A 17168-nucleotide genomic window follows, 5' to 3' on the forward strand; every position below is an offset into this window, starting at 1 on the left:
AAGAAAAAAGTTTTTAGTCACTATCTTCATAAAATATCCTACATAAGATTCAGTTAAAGTTGAAATAAGGAATTAGCATAAAATTGGAAACTAAAATGTTGAACAGGACAAGAATGACTTTGTAAATTATAATAATTCACAGACTAGAGTAGAAAGCAATCATTAGGATTATAAAAACCACTACATAGAAATAAGAAACATGCTCATGATGTATGCTAACTGGTAAAAGCAGACAATGCAAAATATGTATAAATGTGGACAAAACCAGCAGATAAAATGCAAACATGAAAACATTAGGGGGGTGCTGTATAGATAATGTTACAATTTCAATTCTTTAGCTATCTTCAAAATCATCAAGCCTTCACTAGATGTCTAATAGCATTCATCTCTACAGCACAGGGTTAGGCGGGGTCTTCCAGTCTCTCTGTGAGGTTTCTCTGCACTGTTTGGATTTTTTTTTTTTTAACAACAAAAATAAACTACTGCATAAGCAGAAAAAATAACTGTTCCCTTATATATATTTTTTTACAGTGAAAAAATCTAAGGAACTCAATTCTATAAAATATATTAATTAGACCGCCAAGGGAAGGCAGAAGTGGATACAGAGGACAATTTCATCTAGCTTTGCCTCTGTCCTTGCAAAACAAAGGCGAGGCTGATGCCTCATCAGCTGTGGTCAGCTCTCCCTCACCAGGGCCAAGGGCCTCCATCCCCCACACTGGGCTTTGCAGTATTGCTCCTCCTACTATTGTCAGGATAGTTGATGTAACACTCTGGATTCCTGGCCAGCTTTTTCTGACAAGATATGGATGCTCGCTCATTTCAGAGTGAGAAAGGACCTGCTGCAGCAACATGGACATACCTAGAGATTATCACACTAAGCGGAGTAAGTCATAGAAAGATAAACACTATATGATTTCACTTACACATGGAATATAAAAAGCAATACAAATGAACTTATTTACAAAACAGAAGCAGACGCATAGAAATAGAAATTTATGGTTAGCAAAGAGCGGGGCGGGAATGGAGAGGGATAAACTGGAAGTATGGGATTAACAGATGTACGCTTGTCTATATAAAAAACATAAACAAGGAGGACTAACTGCATAGCACAGGAACTATATGCAATATTTTGTAATAAGCTATAATGGAAAAGAACTGAAAAAAGAATATGTATATGTATATACACACATACTGAATCACTGCTGTACACCTGAAACTAACACAATACTATAAATCAACTACACTTCAATAGAAAACGAAGAAAGGATTTGCAGCCTCATTTATTTATTAAAGAAAATCATCTCAGAATTATCCATCCCCAAAGAGCCAGTCAGTGTGAGTGAACAGATGGTAAACGGCCTGAGTTTATCTTGTCTGGTTTGTATCCAGTTTCAGTAAAAAAAAAAAAAAAAAAACAGTCCGAAGACAAGAGGAAGAGTTCGCAGAAAGAAGAAAGGCAAAATCGTTCCCAGAAGGGAGGGTAAAACTGGCTGTTCTCATGACAATCTGACTTGAACTTACTTCTCCAAGTTTCAAGTTGAGGACAAAGTTTCAGGACGGAAATAAACATCTGGTCGACTGGAGTCCTAAGCTAAGCAAACCAAATAAAAACCTAACAACAACAACAAAAACACCAATGCTGACAGCTTGCCAGAGCCACATGGACAGCAGGTGCTGTTACAATCGGGCCTTCTCCTCACTGCAGGCCTGCACCCCTACCCCCGGTCACTCCTAGCTGAGTCAACATCCTTACAAGCCTCACACCATCTTTGACTTTGAATCCACTCAAATTTTGCTCTTAAGAGTACCGGTTTTTCCTGTACATTTTTTTTTTTTTGGCCATGCCCTCAGCAGTGAAAGTGGAGAGTCCTAACCACTGGACCTCCAAGGAATTCCCTCCTGCACCTTTAATGCATCCCTTGGCGCCCGATCTCCCCACTCACAATGGCCCTCAAGGAACCTAGTGTACACGTAAATCCCAGAGTAGATGGTGTGGGGTGTGTGCGTGTACACACTAAGTAGAGAGGAGGAATGAGAGAACAGAAGGCAGTTTATAAATACAGCTGCCAACGTTTCTAAAACAGTTGCTTCTTTATTTTTATCTCCTTCCCTGATGTTCAATTCAGAGAAGGACAATTATCATTACTACCAGGCTGCTACTGACTCAAAGTCTCCAGGAGGCAGGTGCTCTGCTGAGCATTATGGACACTTTAAGCCTTCCATTGGCCCCACAAGGTAAGAAGTCCCATTTTGCGGGTAAGGAAATGGGAGTACCAGCTTTCCCAGACTCACAGAGCCAGTTGAGTCAAGTCAAATCCCACCAAGTCTAGGTCTGTGGGTTTGCAAAGTCCATGCTTGACCACTCTAGGAGCTGCTACCCCATCACACTTCCAGAGTGCAGCTTCCAGATTTAGTGAATAAAAACACAGGATGTCCAAGGATATCCCAAATATTGCATGCATGCGTGCCAAGCTTCAGTTGTGTCCAACTCTGTGCAACACTATGGATTGTAACCTGCCAGGCTCCTCTGTCCACGGGATATCCCAGGCAGGAATACTGGAGTGGGCTGCCATGCCTTCCTCCAGGGCATCATCCTGACCCATGGATAGAATCCACATCTCTTATGGTTCCTTCTTTGGCAGGCGGGTTCTTTACCACTAGTGCCACCTGGAAAGCCCAAAATATTGCACAGGCTATGTCAAAAATGCTTTAATTCTTAGGATGCAATGCTGAAGGATTCAGGGGCAAAGTGTTGTAATACCTGCAACTTGCATTCAAAAAATTCAAGAAAGAATATATAAGAGAAAGATGAAGTCAGCACAGCAGGATGCTAACAACTGAAACTGAAGAGAATCAAAACATTGCATAGACATACTCACTAAAATATTATTTGAAGTTTATCTGAAATTCAAATTTAACTAGGCATCCTGAATTTTATCTGGCAACCTACCCCAGAAAGACCATGAAACTATGGAGAAACCATCACTTGGGCTCCAAGACCTCCCTGGGCCACGAGATAACCCTGCAACCAGCAGAGTCTTCCACTTATGCTAAATTAAAAATCAGCATAAGGTCCCAAATCAATTTTACCATGTGACTTTGGATAGTGCAGAGCATGATGAATTTTTCCAGGTGTAATGTGGTAATACTACCCTCAGAAGAAATACTGGAGGGACTTCCCTGGTGGGCCAGTGGTTAAGAATCCAATTGCCATTGAAACATGTATAATATCCTATAAGAAACAAATCACCAGTCCAGGTTCGATGCAGGATACAGAATGCTTGGGGCTGGTGCACTGGGATGACCCAGAGGGATGGTACAGGGAGGGAGGTGGGAGTGGGGTTCAGGATGGGGAACACATGTACACCTGTGGCAGATTCATGTTGATGTATGGCAAAACCAAGACAATATTGTAAAGTAATTAGCCTCCAATTAAAATAAATTTAAATTAAAAAAAAAAAAAGAATCCACTTGCCAATGCAGGGGACATGGGTTTTATCCCTGGTCTGGGAATTAAGATGCCTCAGAGCAACTAAGCCTGTGCACCACAACTACTGAGCCCACGAGCCCACGAGCCCGTGTTCTGCAACAAGAGAAGCCGCTACAGTGGGAAGCCTACACACCGCAACTAGAGAGTAGCCCCACTCACAGCACCTAGAGAATGCCAGCATGCAGCAACAAAAACCCACAGCAGCCAACAAGAAAATACATAAATAAGTATTCAAAAAAGAGAAATATTGTAAATATGATTGAGTTATGTGGTCAATCTGCCACATCAAAGCCAGGTCAATCATGTGGACTGAAAAACCTTTCGGTTAATTTGCCAATATGTATATACTGAGAGCTTTCTCTGTGCCCAGCAAGCATAAGCCCTGTTTCAAGAAGACATTCAGCTAAGGACGTAACACTGACATGCGCGTAACAGTGAACCTTCATGTGCAAGGCCCAAAGGAGGGCTATGCCTGAAATTATCGGGATAATATCAATTGTTTGGATCCATGGGCTTCCCTGATGGCTCAGACAGTCAAGAATCTGCCTGCAATGCAGGAGACCTGGATTTGATCCCTGAGTTGGGAAGATCCCCTGGAGGAGGGCATGGCAACCCACTCCAGTATTCTTGCCTGGAAAATGCCACGGACAGAGGAGCCTGGCAGGCTAAGTCCATGGGGTCACAAAGAGCTGGACATGACTGAGGGACCTACACTTTCATCCTAAAATTCCCATCTGGATACCTTGCAGGCTGCTCAACATCAACGTGACCAAAAAAGGGGCTCATAATTTCTCCCCAAATCACTCTGTCCTACTGATGAGAGGAGTTCTACCTCGTCCTCTTCTCCATTTCTTTTCCTGTCCCTATCTCATCACTGGGCTTCCCTCGTGGCTCAGACAGTAAAGAATCTGCCTGTAATGCAGGAGACCTGGGTTCGATCCCTGGGTCAGGCAGTTTCCGTGGAGAAGCAAATGGCAACCCACTCCAGTATTCTGGCCTGGAGGAATTTCATGGACACAGGAGCCTGGCGGGCTACAGTCCATTGGGTTGCAAAGAGTTGGACATGATGGAGCGACTAACACTCTCACTTTCATCTCATTACTGGCAAGGACTGCGGCGATACGGTTCAGTTTTAGGTAGTCTCCCAACTGGTACCCTTTTCTCCAGCTTTGCCCCTTTCAAAGGTATTATCTATATCAGCTTCCAGAGAGTTCCATAAAAAGTGCCTATCAGGCCAGACACTCTCCCCACTGCTAACAGGATAAACTCTGAGGTCCTGATGCAGCCCAAGACGTCAGTCCATGGGACCTGACTCAGCCCATCACCTGCCTTCCCAACAGGCCCTTTAAGAACGAGCAACATGGAGTGTTCCACCTTCTCCCAGGTACGACTGGATTAGCTGCTTCTGCTGAGAGGTGTTGCTCAGTCATGTCTGACTCTTTGTGACTCCATGGACTGTAGCCCGCCAGGCTCCTCTGTCCATGGAATTCTCCAAGCAAGAATACTGGAGTGGGTTGCCATTTCCTTCTCCAGGCAATCTTCCCAACCCAGGGATTGAACCTGGGTCCCCTGCATTGCAGGCAGATTATTTACTGTCTGAGCCACCAGGGAAGCCCATGACTTGGTACAGCCACAAGACGCAACACATCCACAGCAGCCTGATGGAGATCTTTCGGGAAAGCAGCAGAAGGATGGCTGAGGGACCAGCTGTCCCGATAAAAGCCACATGGAAATGATAAGAATAAGCCTTTATGGAACTGCATTGGGCTTTAATGCAAGTAAGTTAATATTTTCAGAAACTTTCAGGCCTCAAGAGCACTGCTGCTTGTACTTTTAGTTCAACAAAGTGCTACTTAATAATTAAACACAAACTCAGCATCCACATTGCCATCTACAGAGTCTAAATTTACCCAGAGATAATGCAGACCAACTTTGAGAAAACCTGATCTAATAGTGTGTGGAAGATTCTCATTGGATTCCACATTAATAAAATCCACCAAATATCAAAACACCAGTTGGTTGGCATTATTTTAAAAATTTCTCCCTGAAATCAAGCAAACCCAGTGCTGATTCTTGGAGTAATGTAAATACTTTGTACTATTTACCTTTCTAAATACTCTATTGAGGTAAAAGAAATAGGCTGCCATTAACATTTTACCCTTATTCTCTGACCTTATTTTAGGAACAAAAGCACTGGTTTTCTTTTTTTTTTCTTTTATGTCATTGTTTAAACTCATTTTGCTTTAATTGCAAATCCAATAATTTCAGCTAATGAGATCTGACAGTTGAGGCTCCAATGTCAGTTTATGTGTCAGCTGCTGCTGTGTCTATAAGTCACAATGAGGACAAGAGGGTAGAACAGTTATTGTGAAAAAGCTCCTGCTACAAAACTCCCAGTAGAATACTTTCTAAATACTTCCAGGTAATTTCAAATGTGAACCCAAGGTCGAGAACTGCCAGCCTAAAGGGAGAAAAATCAGCCACCAGATAGAAACTTAATCAAAAGGACCAGGTGAAGAGTGGGGAGATATATGTGGATGCTGGCAGGGGATGGGGGTGGGGAGATGTAGGAACAGTTGAATGAGTGGATGAAAAACAGGATTTTAAGATGTGAATAAATAAGAAGTGTGGCCATGGCAATAATGCCAGGTTCTCTGTATAACTTGTAGAGCCAGTCTTATTATTTTACAACCTGTTTGGTTGTGACTATATCTCTCAAAGATGAAATACGGGATGTTTCCCTCACCTGTTTATATCTACATCTCCTATTCCTTCCATTACTGTGGATTATCAGAAGAATCATATTAGAAGCAATAGCCTTAAAATGGGACTTGCAAGAGTAATGATGACATTCCTGTAACCAGGAAGCAAGGTATTCTGTCTTGCTTTCTTTAGAAAGAATGTAAAATTCTGAAGCTAAAGAAGCCACATGGGGAAGGTCAAGGAATGAAGCAGGTACAGGTCTGTGCATGTTTGCATGCCAAACCCTAGCATTAATTCAGTTCTCCACAGAAATATGCCCTCTCCCATTTTTGTTAAATGCATGTTAAATTCTTCAATACTAAAAGAATCAACCCTGAATATTTATTGGAAGGACTGATGCTGAAGCGGAAGCTCCAATACTTTGGCCACCTGCTGCAAAGAGCTGACTTATTAGAAAAGACCCTGATGCTGGGGAAGATTGAAGGCAGGAGGGGAAGGGGGTGACAGAGGATGAGCTGGTTGGATAGCATCACTGACTAAATGGACATGAGTTTGAGTAAACTCCAGGAAATGGTGAAGGACAGGGAAGTCTGGTGTGCTGCAGTCCATGGGATCACAAAGAGTCAGATACAACTGAGTAGCTGAACAACGAATGACCTCTTCAGGCTATCTTTTCATCTTCCTTCTCGTGGTAAAGAGCATCAGATACAAACAGATATTTCTCCACTCTATGAAAGACAGCAGAGCAAACCCCATGACAAAGGGCACCTTCCCTGGACCCTGGGGTCGGACGTGTGACGGCGGTGGGGACAGGGACGGAGGTCCTGTCCAAAGGGCAGCCTCCATTCTGCCCCAGCTGCTGTCACCCAGACTGTGATGGGGCCAGTACTGCAAAAGAGCCACATTCGGGAAATCCAAAAATGAGGGGATAGATGTGTATGTACAGTGGATTCACTTTGCTGCACAGTAGAAACTAGCTCAACATTGTAAAGCAGCTATGTTTGCTGTTGTTTAGTCACTAAGTCGTGTGTGACTGTCTGTGACCCATGGACTGTAGCCCTCCAGGCTCCTCTGTCCATGGGATTTTCCAGGCAAGAATACTGGAGTGGTTGCCATTTCCTTCTCCAGGGGATCTTTCTGACTCAGGGATCAAACTTCTATCTCCTGCATTGCAGGCAGATTCTTTATTGCTGAGCCACCAGGGAATCCCACAAAAGCAACTACACTCCAATAAAAATTAATCAAAACAAACAACAAAAAAAAACCCAAACGGTCACATGTTCCCAGAGAACCTGGAAAGCTGGATTATTCAGCGAAATTTCCAGATTTTAAAGGTATAAACTATTAGTGTGGCAAACGTGACCACTGGAACAAAAATGTGTAGCAGAATAACAATATATAACCAAAATCATCCTGAAGATGTTAAGTTCTCATCTCTCCATTCATCCACATGATGTTTAATAACTATTTTGTATGACATTCATTTAACAGGTTGAGAAGATGATACAAAGCTACATATGGCCGGATCCCTACCTTCAAAGAGAACTTTGAGGCTAGCTTTAAATACTGAATTATGTCCTGTGGATAGAGAATCTTTAGCAGGGCTGAGGCTAGAGGGGAATTATTGAAGAATTCAATTATGGAGCTACTAATGTTCTGGTCTGGTTTGATTAACACACAGGAAAAGACAGGAGATTCCCTGAACCTGATTCACTGATGGCCCAAACCCACTGTTCTTCATGCTGGACTCATGAGGACACCAAACAAACATATAAATATATAACAAAGTAAACAAGACCCTGGTGGTCTGAAAACATTAAAAACATAGTTCCCAAAGTAGCCTTACAGAAATAAAGCAAGTATGTTATGTCATTTTAAAAATTCTAAAAGTCAACAAATTTAAAGGAAAACCAGATCAGTAGTTCTCAAAGGGTGGTCTGAGGTCCCCTGAGGGGCCCCAAGACCCTCTCAGGGGATTCCTCATGGTCAAAACTATTTCTGTAATAACATTAACTATCTGCCTTTTTCACTCTCATTTTTTCATGAGCGTATAGTGGAACTTTCTAAAGGTTACACAGGTTGTAATGATGTCATTGCTCTGACAGCTAATGAAATACGTGCTCATGTATACTTGTATTTTAGCTTCCCAGGTGGCGCTAGTGGTAAAGAACCCACCTGTCAATGCAGGAGATGAAAGAGATGGGGGTTCGAGCCCTGGGTCAGGAAGATCCCCTGGAGGAGGGCATGACATCCCACTCCAGTGTTCTCGCCTGGAGAATCCCATGGACAGAGGAGCCTGGTGGGCTACAGTCCATGGGGTCACAGAGTTGGATACAACCAAAGTGACTTAGCATGCACATACTTGTGTTTTAAAAATGTATCAGTTTTAATTTCTAATATTATAAATATTTATAGATGTAACCAATAGAAACATAATTCTTTGGTGTCTTCAATAATCCTTAAGAAAACAAAGGCATCTGAGTCCCAGATTTCTGAATTAGATTATAAATTCCATAAGGGTAGAGACTCTGTCTCATTTACTATCGTACCCATAGGTCTCAGCACACTGCCTCACCAATGATTCATACTCAGTAAATATTTCCTAAATAAATGCATGACTGCCAAAGAATATACCTAAAAGTGCTTTTGGATATAGAGAGCAAACACTGAAAGTAGCCTTTATTTTTCTCAGTTGCTTTTGACTAGCTACCAGCTTTGATAAAAAATGGTTGCTTCATGTAATATATCATGGATATAGACTAAGTATCTTGATGATATAGACCATAAATGCCTAGTCACTTGGCCAATATCATGTGTTTTCATTAATGATTTTATAATCCCACCTGCTGATTCTTCCCTGGGAAACAAGCAAGTGTCTGGCAGAACAGATGGCCCCTTCATTGTGGCTTGACAGTGAAACAAGAAAGCAAAAAACAGTTCTCATAAGCAAAGACCTTCCCCTCCCTCCCAAAAGATATTTTCTTTGATGTAAACCTGCAGAATAGTAGTAATTACTAAGAATAATAGCCCCAACTAGAATTATCAACTCTTTTGTATGCTAGTTATACCAGTTGGAATTAAAAATAAATACAGGGTGGGAACAGAAGCACCCCATTTCTGTAAAGTCTATGTGCTACTATAATGCACAAAGAAAAAATGTGGATTAATCAACAGTATATTTAACAGTGGTTTCTGTTTCTCTTGTTTTTCTTTGTTGTCTCTGACTTTTTACAATGGCATATATATCTCTTTACCAGAAAAACAGGCAAAAATAAAGAATAAAATACAGGGATGTCCCTGGGGGTCCAGTGGTTAAGAACCTGCCTTGTAACGCAGGAGACACGGGTTCCATCCCTGGTCCAGGAGGATTCCACACGCTGTGGACCAACTAAACCCATGTGCCATAACTATCAAGCCCGCGTGCTCTAGAGCCCGTGCTCCGCAATAAGAGAAGACACTGTAATGAGAAGCCTGCACACCACACAATGAAGAGGAGCCTCCCACACACCACAACTAGAGAAAGCCCACACATAGCAACGAAGACCCAGTGCAGCCAAAAATAAGTAAATAATTTCTTTTTAAACAATAAAACACAAAGAAAAAAAGAATTGCCACCTCAAGGAGTGAAGACATAGGTTAACAGAACCAGTCTCGGTTTTGACCTGGGTGCTAGTCCCAAGGACTCTGATTCAGGATGGCTGATGGGGTCTGGGTTTTTTCCATAAGTGATTCTGATGTGGTTCCCTAGAGTCCAGGAAAAACACCAAGAACTGCTGACTTACTCCCTTGTCTTAACCTTTAGTACTGCATACGCCCACAGTCACCAGGAATTAGTAAGATGCTGAAAGAAACATCATAAGATTTTGATATCACCAGATCACATTTCCAAAAGCCAGGGAGAAGTTGGATGATTTTGTTGAGAAGTTAAAGACTCCGGCAAGGATATGGCCTCTGTTTATAGAGCTATGGTTTCTGCTGGTGGTGGGCCAATCACATGACTTTGTCACGAATTTGGAAGGAAGAAACTGAGAGATGAAGCGTGTTCATGGGAGGCTCAGCAGCTGGAGCATCACAGAAGGTCAGGGCTAGGGAAGCCCCAGATGAGGAACCAGCCTGGGCCCGAGGACACAGAGGAAGCTGGTGGGGAAGGCAGAGGAAAAGGAGAGAGACACACTGGGCCTGGATCCTGCTGACCGTCCAGTTTCTACTGGATTTGCAGGAGGCCTTACTGTGCTGTGGTTCTCACCCTTTGATTTCTACCAGCTTCCTCTTCCAATCTTAGAGAAAAAAAAAAAATCCTCTTTCTTGAGCTAGCGTAAGGGTGCCTCATTTCCTCCGAGAGCACTGCTCCTCTTTAATGCCAGGAAGTGGAGGACAATGTGATGTGTGAGGGTAGAATTTACGGTCACCACGAATCTTTTGAAAGGGAAGAAGGTGCTAGTAATTGCTCTAGGATAACAGGTGTAAATAAGCCAGAACTGTCACAGGCAATGGGATGTATGATCACCTTCAGGATGGGAAAAGTGAACTAGAAGACCCAGTGTGTGCACCTAACTTCATCATGTGGTCTTTGATAAGTCACTTCTCTACGTTTCCAGGGTCATATAGGCGTAAAGGTAATTCAATACCCTAATATGTGCATGCGTTCTAAGTCGCTTCAGTCATGTCCAATTCTTTGTGACTCTAGGGTACAGCCCACCAGGCTCCTCTGTCCATGGGATTCTCCTGGCAAATACTGGAATGGGCTGCCATGCTGTCCTCCAGGGGATCATCCTGACCCAGGGAGCGAAACTGTATCTCTTAGATTACTTCATTGCAGGCAGATTCTTTACCACTAGCGCCTCCTGGAAGCTCCTAATTTGATACCCACCACTATCCATATTTGAATTTACAGTCTCAGTTTCCTTGACTAGAAAATAACAGATTAAGCGATGCCTACTCTAGGATTCTATGTCTTTATAACCCTGAAGAGAAGCAAATCAGGAAATGGGGTTGCTAGGCAAGAAAGAGCCCTTGAAGATTATATATAGTTGACTGTCTTTATATAAACAAAAATGAAGATGTTTTACTCATTGGACTCTAAAAATATCACATAGCTTCACCAATCAGTGTTATTTGCTTAAACTGTCAGGGATTATATCTTATCTCTTCGAGCTCCAAGGCTGCTCTCACTCCCTGCGCAGGCCAGCTGGTATTTGCCCAGGGCCTCAGGTTTCCAGTGAAGGGTAGGTGACTCTGTCATGTTCGTCTCATCCGTGAGCCCTCATGCTGCCGTCCTTCCTTGGTAGCAAAGTGTCAACAGTCTCTTGCCCTCTCGCTGATTCCCCTGCCAGCCCACCTCTTATTAGCCAACTTTGCCCTTGGCCAGCTTGTGCCCTCATTTCTGGGAGATATTCAAACTTTCAGCAAGCCGAAAGGCAAATTTAATATCCTGTGCTGCAGAGTTGCTCTCAAGCACAGGTCACGTACCTGTGTCATAGAATCTCAGGATTTTGGAGCTAGAAGGACCTTTATCTACTCTTTAGTTCCTGTCTGTGAAAAGAACAGCTGGAAACAATAAATGTTTATTGTCGGCTGTGCAAATATGTTGCCAATACAAATAACGATAACAAATTCAGGTACCAGGAAAGGACTGTACTATATGCTTTACATCAATCCTTTTATTTCATTCTTGCAACAACTCAAAGGTAGGTATTCTTATGACCCCCATTTTCAAGATGAGGAACCTGAGGTTTTGAGGGGTTCAATAATTTGCTACTTGGCTTGTCCAATTTAATCCAAGTATTTGTTAGTGACTGAAAAAGGGGTTTTCACCAAGCTTTGCTGATTCTTAGGACACTGTTCTTTCAACTAAAACAATTAGAAGTGAGGCAGCAGGCAGTTAGCTTACCCACCACCAGTACCAGGCACTGCCCTAGTTGCCAGGATGAAATGTAACATAAAACCCTGCCCTTCCAGGTTCTAAACAGAAAAAGAGATTGCTGGGTCCCTGCAAAGCTCTGTCTTCAGGGAGATCAAAATGCTCAACAAAGAGGGCCTGGCCCATGCTCCAGGATGTGGGTGTGAGCAGCCAAGAAGGGAAAAGTTCTTCTGCCTCTTCTGTAATTTAGAAAAGTCAACAGAAACCGTTGGGCTTCCCTGGAGGCTCAGTGGTAAGCAATCTACCTGCCAATGCAGTACATGCAGGTTTGATTCCTAGGTTGGGAAGATCCCCTGGAGAAAGAAATGAAAACCCACTCCAGTATTCTTGCCTGTAAAATCCCACGGACAGAGGAGGCTGGTTGGTTAAGTCCATGGGGGTCACAAAATAGTCAGACACGACTGAGTGACTAAACAACAAAGAGAAAGAGTTACAGGGCTTTCTCAATGTAAGGCATACTATAACAGGCCAAGGATGGAACCAGACTGTCTTGGTTCTTTCCACTCTACTCAATAGCCGAGATCAAAATCTCCCTCCAGTCATCTCTGGCTGTTGTGGGCCTCAAAGACAATTATCAAATGAGACAGAGTCTTCTAATAGGAATTATGTTACTAAGCTTCTCACAATTAGCCCAACCTACTCATTTGATTTTCATTCTTTTTCTCTCTCCTCTTTTTTGATGTAGACAAAGCAGGACATGGACAATCTTCAAAGGAAAAAAATTAAGAACTAGGAATATCAGATTGTATTATAAGTATATTAAAGTAAGTTATGAATGAATTTTCCATAACAACGTTAATGGAAATGATGATGGAAGCTGTCCTTGGGCACCTGTTCCAAGCCTGACACCATGCTTAGTGCTTTACACAGGTGACCTCACTCAGCTTCACAACAGCACACACACAGGCACATCCCAGGTCTGTGTGAAGCTCATGCAGTGTATGGAGGCTGTCCCTAAGAAAAGCAAACGCTGCATACAGAATTAGGTAGAGGGCCTTGGAAGCGCCCGTGCAAGTGCGGGACCCAAAGTGTAAGCTTTGTGAGTTTCATGGTGAATGCACCCCCTAGATGGCTAACATCCTCATTGCCCTCAGGAATGAAACTGAGGTTCAGAGAAGTTACGTAACTGGCCCAAAGGCCAAGAGCCTAGAAATGTCAGGGCTAAGATTTGAATATAGGGTGTCTAACCTCCAATCTCATGTATTTTTTATTTGCTTCTAACAAAAATAAAACTGCTATCATTTACAAATAACTATGGTGCTGGTGGTGGTTTAGTCGCTAAGCCATGTCTGACTCTTTCAACCTCCAGGCTCCAGTGCATGGGATTTCCTAGGCAAGAATACTGGAGTGGGTTGCCATTCCTTTCTCCAGGGGATCTTGTCCACCCAGGGATTGAATCCATGTCTCCCGCATTGCAGGTGGATTCTTTACTGCTGAGTCACCAGGGAAGCCCTACAAATAACTATACATACTACTGTATCCCATGAAAAGTACACCCATTTTCTCTAGTAATTCTTATAATTCTTCTATTTACATGAATAGTTGTTATCCTTATTTACAGATAGAAAAGCCTAGAATTAAGAAAGGTTAAGTACTAGCCTAAGGTTACTCAGCTAGTACACAGTGGAGCCAGATTCATGCCTGCAAATCGACCTGCGAAGTCCTTACTCCTTCCACCATCTCATGCTACCCGCCTACAGGCGACCCAGGAAAGCGGAGTGGTAATGATGGTAAGGCGTGACCTCTGGTTGCCTTACCATATTTCCACATCTGTCCACACCTAGCCCTGTCATGAGTCTCACACACCACGTGGTGCAGTGTTCCTTAACAGGGTGAGGCAGTTCTGAAAGTTCACTTCTCCTGTACTTTCATTTACAGTCAGATCAGAGTCCATTCTTCATGGAGAAAACCACCTTTAAAAGCCAATCACCAAACATCAGTGCAAACTTAAGCCCCAGCCCAGCTGCCTTACAACTACCCTCCACCCCCACCACCTCCCTACCCACTGCCCATGAATGTAGACCCACAGAGCATCCAAAGGCTGACAATACCTGAGGCACAAGGTGGGGAGATCACCCATCTCACAGACCTCTCCTGAAACAGCCTTTCAAAGCCACACAAGAAAATCCAATTGACTATCATTGGATTGCTTAACTCTAGACACCCAAGCAAGAGGTTACATCCTTAAAGAGGTTACATCCTTAAACTACCTAGCCATGGATTTGCAGGTGGACAAGGGTGGAGAGATTCAATTTAGTTTTTTCTTTGAACATGCTTTGAACAATGGCCTTTGAGAAGCTCAGACAGTGGGTCCTGTCACCCCCTTGACAATGAAAACTTTTAAAAATTAAACTATGCTTTGCCATGGCATTTTTTTAAAAGTGGCTTCAGATTTCAAGTAATTGATGACTTTTAGAAACCTCTATTTAAAAAATAGGTCTGTTGCCACCTGGAATGAAACAATTTTGCTAATTGGGAGCACAGTGACCAATTTTGGAGGAGGCCCCAGCTTTTATTATCTGGCCAACAGCAAGTGTAAACGAGTAGGAGAAATCAGGCAGTGATGGGTGCTAACAAGAAAGGCTTCTCCGATAACTTTTTTAAAAGGAAAAAGTGACCCCAGTAACTCTCTCTGGTTCCTCTTTCCACACGGATTGGTGGATGTGGGTGAAAGGGCAGGAGAAATGACCACTGAGTGAAATCATAGGATGGAGAGGTCTGAAGTGACCAGCTCTCCAGCCCACTCATCTGAGAGGAAGAGATGGGCTCAGATTAAGAATTTAAATGCAGCTTTGCCTAAGCTTAGGGTTGTTTGCGGAGAAGGTGATGGCACCCCACTCCAGTCCTCTTGCGACTTAGCAGCAGCAGCAGCAGGGTTGAGAAGAGCAAGAAATCCATGGTGAGACAAAGCAGCAAGCTGCTAAGTCAGCACAGGCTCTGATGAACTGAAATGTCACCCAGCCCAGAGGCCTGGCCTGGCTACCCAGTGCGGGGCTCAGCCCAGGAAGGCAGGAACACAACAGACTAGGCACCAGCCTCCCATCCCCACATCACACCACTTCAAAGGCCAGGGCAAGCAGCCAACACACTTGCGGGGTGGCGGTGTCTTTCATTTAGTTTGTTTCCTCATGAAGTGGGAGGGAAATGAGTTTGGGCCCAACAGAGATTGGGGCGCGGGGAGGGCCCAGAAAACAAATGACAGAATTTAAGTGAAAGCCTTCTTTCAAAATCTAGACCCACAGTCTTGTTTATTACTCTAAAAGGAACAGGATTATTCCTCTCCAGCCTTCTTTAACTCTTACCCACCCAGCCCAAGAAAACATGGAAGAAAGGAGGGCCCTAGCCTCCGGACTAGGGTTATAAGGGGTGCAGATCCACCCTGCACAAGGTTCAGCAGTGGGAGGGTGGGCTGCAAGTGTCCCCCCAATCCCGCTCGACGCGCGCGCGCGCACACACACACACACACACACACACACACACAGCCCGCCACGCCTCACCTTCTCGATCGTCTGGTCCACGGCCTTCTGGAAGACTCGGGCCACCAGCAGCGTGATGCTGGTCACCAGCAACAGCAGGGACAGCGTCCCCACCGCGTAGAAGCAGCACCTGCCCATTCCGCGCACCGCTCCGGGGCCGGGCGGCGGGCGACCGGATGAGAAGCAAGGAGGGAGAGACGGAGGGGCGCCGGCGGAGCGGCCGGAAGACCCGGGACCCTCGGGCGCCCGCGGCCCAGCAGAGGGGCCCGGCTCCCTGCTCCGCGACTGGGCGAGAGCGGCCCCGCTTGCACCCGGCCGGCCGGAGGGGAGTAGGAGTCTCGCTTTGGTTTCGGTTTCTACGGCCGCGGCCGCCGCGGCGCCCGCCTGGCGCAGCTCGCGAGGCAGAGGGAGCGCGCAGCGCGGAGACGCTCGCCGGCCCGGCACGCCGCAACCCCGGGAGGCGACAGGCGGCAGCTGCGCGGGGAAGCGGGCGGGGCGGAGGCTGAGCCCGCAGTCATGTGCCCCGCGGCAGCGGCCGCGATTCGGCCGGAGCGCCCCGCGGCCGGTCCCGGGAGCCGCCCAGCACCGGCGGCTCCCTGACCCTTGCGCAGCGACGCCCCCCGCCCTCTCGCCGCAGGCCCCGCGGTTACCGCGGGAAAATCGCCTGCTCTCCCAGTCTCTACTGTCTCCCCAAGATACGAGCTGCGGGCTGCCGAGCGCCAGGGATTCAGCATGGATACACGCTGCCCCTGCTATCTACACGAGGTCACAAGTTAGCGCGACACTGTTACAGCAGTTAAAGCACAATGTAACTAGTGCTTTTAGAGGTGGATGGGGAGGCCTGTGCCAGCAAGCACCTCTACCGGGGTGATCTAGCACCCCCACGACTGAACTGGTCGTGGGGGATGTGTAAGGGTTTGTCTGTGAAGGGTGTGTACAAAGGAGGGGGGAAGCTTTTGGAGAAGAAAAAGCTGTGTTAAGATATCGGGGGTGGAAAAAAAGAATTGTATTGATCAACCATGCTAGAGGTCTCTCCGTTATTTCTATAGAAAAAATTGTTGTATAGACATAATTATTCTATAGAATAATTAAGCTTTTATAATTAAGAATATGCTTTTAAAAACTACACACACACAAAAAAGATATTGGGGTTGAAAAACCTGAGGTTGCCAGAGGAACGTCTTTTTTGACTCTAGGCTCTGGTGTGCAGTGTGGGGTAGGGGTATGGAGGCCCCTTGGGGTCAGACTTTGAAGAACTCTTGTGTCCTGTAGGAGAGTTGGGACTTTATCCCTCCGCATTGGGGTCAGCAAGAAGCTTCAAGCAGGGGGCCCTCATGTTCTCATCTGCTTTGCTCACCAATGTGTTTCAGTCACCCCAGCTAAAGTCCTCACTCAGCAGAGACTCAATAAATATCAGTGGAATGAACATCAACTATACCCCAGGCCTTGATTAGGTGCTCACACACCTATTTAATACCGGCAGCAGCCTGGTGGCTCTTTGTCCCGGTCCCCCCCAAAGCATCTGGAGGGGAGCACTGCTCTAGAGATTTATGACGGAACAGGGTTGGGTAGCTAG

At 44.9% G+C, this 17168-nt stretch overlaps 1 protein-coding gene across 1 annotated transcript in view; it reads right to left on the reverse strand.

Annotated features, from left to right (window-relative positions):
• Positions 1-16062, reverse strand: part of SCARB2 (scavenger receptor class B member 2) — an 82611-nt gene extending 66549 nt beyond the window's left edge. The window contains 1 exon segment of the mRNA NM_001102153.1: positions 15614-16062. Within this exon segment, the coding sequence (NP_001095623.1) occupies positions 15614-15730 (117 nt within the window). The 5' untranslated portion in view covers positions 15731-16062.
• Between the last annotated feature and the right edge of the window lie 1106 nt (positions 16063-17168).

The sequence above is a fragment of the Bos taurus genome, chromosome 6 (assembly GCF_002263795.3).
Source record: "Bos taurus isolate L1 Dominette 01449 registration number 42190680 breed Hereford chromosome 6, ARS-UCD2.0, whole genome shotgun sequence".
Lineage (NCBI taxonomy): Eukaryota > Metazoa > Chordata > Mammalia > Artiodactyla > Bovidae > Bos > Bos taurus.